The 3,983-nt window shown below is 33.8% G+C and overlaps 2 protein-coding genes across 2 annotated transcripts; one reads left to right on the forward strand and one right to left on the reverse strand.

Annotated features, from left to right (window-relative positions):
- Positions 1–222: 222 nt before the first annotated feature.
- On the reverse strand, positions 223–1,448 carry LOC109341919. The gene is made up of 2 exons (XM_019579892.1): positions 1,017–1,448; positions 223–547 (listed from the first exon to the last, which is right to left on the reverse strand). Exons 1-2 carry the CDS (start codon positions 1,216–1,218, stop codon positions 291–293), a joined length of 459 nt encoding a protein of 152 aa, XP_019435437.1. The 5' UTR covers positions 1,219–1,448; the 3' UTR covers positions 223–290.
- Positions 1,449–2,508: 1,060 nt separating this feature from the next.
- LOC109341918 lies at positions 2,509–3,732 on the forward strand. The gene is made up of 2 exons (XM_019579891.1): positions 2,509–2,942; positions 3,412–3,732. Exons 1-2 carry the CDS (start codon positions 2,741–2,743, stop codon positions 3,666–3,668), a joined length of 459 nt encoding a protein of 152 aa, XP_019435436.1. The 5' UTR covers positions 2,509–2,740; the 3' UTR covers positions 3,669–3,732.
- Positions 3,733–3,983: the final 251 nt, after the last annotated feature.

Here is a 3,983-nt window from a genome sequence, read left to right on the forward strand (position 1 = left end):
AGGTCAACTTTGTCGGTCTCCACACGCGAGACCTACCTGGGCGACCAAGCATGCGTCTCTTCGGTTCTCCGGTAGGAACAAATACCTAAATAGTTTTAATAAAATCATATATTATTGTTCAAATATGAGAATTATGAGTTGAATGAGTAAACACAATAGACAAAATAAGATTTAGAATTTGAATTAATATTATTCACGCTGGAACACCATTGGAGCAGTATAAACAATGGAAATAGAGAGTAAGTGCGAGCACCGAAACCTTAGAAACAAAAACACTGATATTTGATATACTATTCAAGAAATGTCAACAATGGACCAACCTCAAGACCTTCACTGTTCAGTGCAATGGATTGCTCCCTTTGATTGTACAAACTCCTCTTAACATCGGTTGCAACAGATTTTCTGTCTGGGAAACTTCGATTCTCTTCATTTACATACACCTCTTCATCAAGTCCCAAGTTGTCTTGCTTGTAATCCTCAAGCAACGTAGGACTCATACCCCTCCTCCTCAATTCTTTCATAAATAATGACTCAGGAGGTTCTTCTCCTGAACAACAGTAATGGAATGAGCCAACAAAAAGTGAAGTTAGTCATTTGATGTTTCTTTTAACTCCTTATGAATTATAAACTCTTCAATTGCTTGATATTCTCATGAGTTGTATACTTATCTCGCAAAGAACAAGCTGAATGCACAGGAGTTTTAGTACAAATTTCATCCTACACTACACTGATGGGTTGAAATCGAAATGAATATCACAACACTGAGTAATTTTACATATAAATACCAAATGCTAGCAATACTTTCGTTTCAATAAACTCTGTTATAGGGTAAAGTTCATGAGAAATTCAATAAAAGAGTTTCATATGTGATTTAATGGGTCCCATGTGAAACCATTAATAAAATATAAATATAAAAAAAGAAACTACGAAATCATACTATTAACATCCTGAATACACAATTATTGATATCAAGAAATGACAAGAGTAAAAACAATTAATAAAAGAAACAAACTTGCCATTGTTTTGGTTGTTGGCATCTTGAGATTGATAGAAGACCCTGGAAAAAGTGTTAGACTTTGAAGTAGTTAAAGTTTGCAACTTTATGATCCTTTTGTGGAAATAACTTTGTGGGGGGTTCCATATTGATTTTCCACGGAAATTGAATTGAAAAAGAGAAAGTTGAGAGAGGGTTGGTCTCAGAATTTGCAAAGAAGCCATAACTAGCGACTCTAACACTAAGATATAGATTTCATTGGGTCCCAAATGGAAGAAACGTGTTTGTTGGAAGAAATCACAAAAGGCTTCTTCTTTTACAAGGGAGTAGAGGCTGCAGCACTTGGAGAAGCGTAGTTTAGCTTGAGAGAACAAATCGTGGCTATGGTGCGCCAGGGATGACTCAGCTTTGTGGATAGAATTTGGAGGTCGTGGATTTTGGGTTAGAGGCTGACAAGTGACAACATAGGAAAAATAACAAGACAAATTATGATGATTTTTTTTCCAAATGTAATGTCTTCTTTTGTTTATTTTTGTTCTTTTGGGTCCACTCCTATGATAGGACACAACCTCCAATTCTTCTGTTCCTTTCACTTTTTTTATTAAACATGTGATGTTAAATCATGCTATACCACTATAATCTGGATTGAGTAAACAAGAATATATGCTTTTAAATCATGAATTTTACCAGCATCAGTAAAAAAAATATTAGGAAGCTAAGTATATAAATCTTGTGGTAATAAAAAAAACATTGATTCACCAATTTGTATTTAATATATTCCCAATATGCATTTTAAAGTCTGTTTTATATAAGTGAGCTCAGTTTAACAAATCTTACTGTTGATAATCTTCTGGTCATATATCTCTAGACTTCCAAAACTCTGCAAAGTGGTCCACCAAACATTTTTATACTTGAATTGGATTTAGGTTTATTTGTTATGCTGAATTGATTATTGAAGACTCCTTTTAAGCATATATATATATATATATATATATATATGCTTAAAAGGAGTCTTCAATAATCAATTCAGCATAACAAATAAACCTAAATCCAATTCAAGTATAAAAATGTTTGGTGGACCACTTTGCAGAGTTTTGGAAGTCTAGAGATATATGACCAGAAGATTATCAACAGTAAGATTTGTTAAACTGAGCTCACTTATATAAAACAGACTTTAAAATGCATATTGGGAATATATTAAATACAAATTGGTGAATCAATGTTTTTTTTATTACCACAAGATTTATATACTTAGCTTCCTAATATTTTTTTTACTGATGCTGGTAAAATTCATGATTTAAAAGCATATATTCTTGTTTACTCAATCCAGATTATAGTGGTATAGCATGATTTAACATCACATGTTTAATAAAAAAAGTGAAAGGAACAGAAGAATTGGAGGTTGTGTCCTATCATAGGAGTGGACCCAAAAGAACAAAAATAAACAAAAGAAGACATTACATTTGGAAAAAAAATCATCATAATTTGTCTTGTTATTTTTCCTATGTTGTCACTTGTCAGCCTCTAACCCAAAATCCACGACCTCCAAATTCTATCCACAAAGCTGAGTCATCCCTGGCGCACCATAGCCACGATTTGTTCTCTCAAGCTAAACTACGCTTCTCCAAGTGCTGCAGCCTCTACTCCCTTGTAAAAGAAGAAGCCTTTTGTGATTTCTTCCAACAAACACGTTTCTTCCATTTGGGACCCAATGAAATCTATATCTTAGTGTTAGAGTCGCTAGTTATGGCTTCTTTGCAAATTCTGAGACCAACCCTCTCTCAACTTTCTCTTTTTCAATTCAATTTCCGTGGAAAATCAATATGGAACCCCCCACAAAGTTATTTCCACAAAAGGATCATAAAGTTGCAAACTTTAACTACTTCAAAGTCTAACACTTTTTCCAGGGTCTTCTATCAATCTCAAGATGCCAACAACCAAAACAATGGCAAGTTTGTTTCTTTTATTAATTGTTTTTACTCTTGTCATTTCTTGATATCAATAATTGTGTATTCAGGATGTTAATAGTATGATTTCGTAGTTTCTTTTTTTATATTTATATTTTATTAATGGTTTCACATGGGACCCATTAAATCACATATGAAACTCTTTTATTGAATTTCTCATGAACTTTACCCTATAACAGAGTTTATTGAAACGAAAGTATTGCTAGCATTTGGTATTTATATGTAAAATTACTCAGTGTTGTGATATTCATTTCGATTTCAACCCATCAGTGTAGTGTAGGATGAAATTTGTACTAAAACTCCTGTGCATTCAGCTTGTTCTTTGCGAGATAAGTATACAACTCATGAGAATATCAAGCAATTGAAGAGTTTATAATTCATAAGGAGTTAAAAGAAACATCAAATGACTAACTTCACTTTTTGTTGGCTCATTCCATTACTGTTGTTCAGGAGAAGAACCTCCTGAGTCATTATTTATGAAAGAATTGAGGAGGAGGGGTATGAGTCCTACGTTGCTTGAGGATTACAAGCAAGACAACTTGGGACTTGATGAAGAGGTGTATGTAAATGAAGAGAATCGAAGTTTCCCAGACAGAAAATCTGTTGCAACCGATGTTAAGAGGAGTTTGTACAATCAAAGGGAGCAATCCATTGCACTGAACAGTGAAGGTCTTGAGGTTGGTCCATTGTTGACATTTCTTGAATAGTATATCAAATATCAGTGTTTTTGTTTCTAAGGTTTCGGTGCTCGCACTTACTCTCTATTTCCATTGTTTATACTGCTCCAATGGTGTTCCAGCGTGAATAATATTAATTCAAATTCTAAATCTTATTTTGTCTATTGTGTTTACTCATTCAACTCATAATTCTCATATTTGAACAATAATATATGATTTTATTAAAACTATTTAGGTATTTGTTCCTACCGGAGAACCGAAGAGACGCATGCTTGGTCGCCCAGGTAGGTCTCGCGTGTGGAGACCGACAAAGTTGACCTTAGAGACATCCCCTGGCATGCCTCT

Source organism: Lupinus angustifolius, unplaced genomic scaffold (genome assembly GCF_001865875.1).
Source record: "Lupinus angustifolius cultivar Tanjil unplaced genomic scaffold, LupAngTanjil_v1.0 Scaffold_905, whole genome shotgun sequence".
NCBI classification, from domain to species: Eukaryota; Viridiplantae; Streptophyta; class Magnoliopsida; order Fabales; family Fabaceae; genus Lupinus; species Lupinus angustifolius.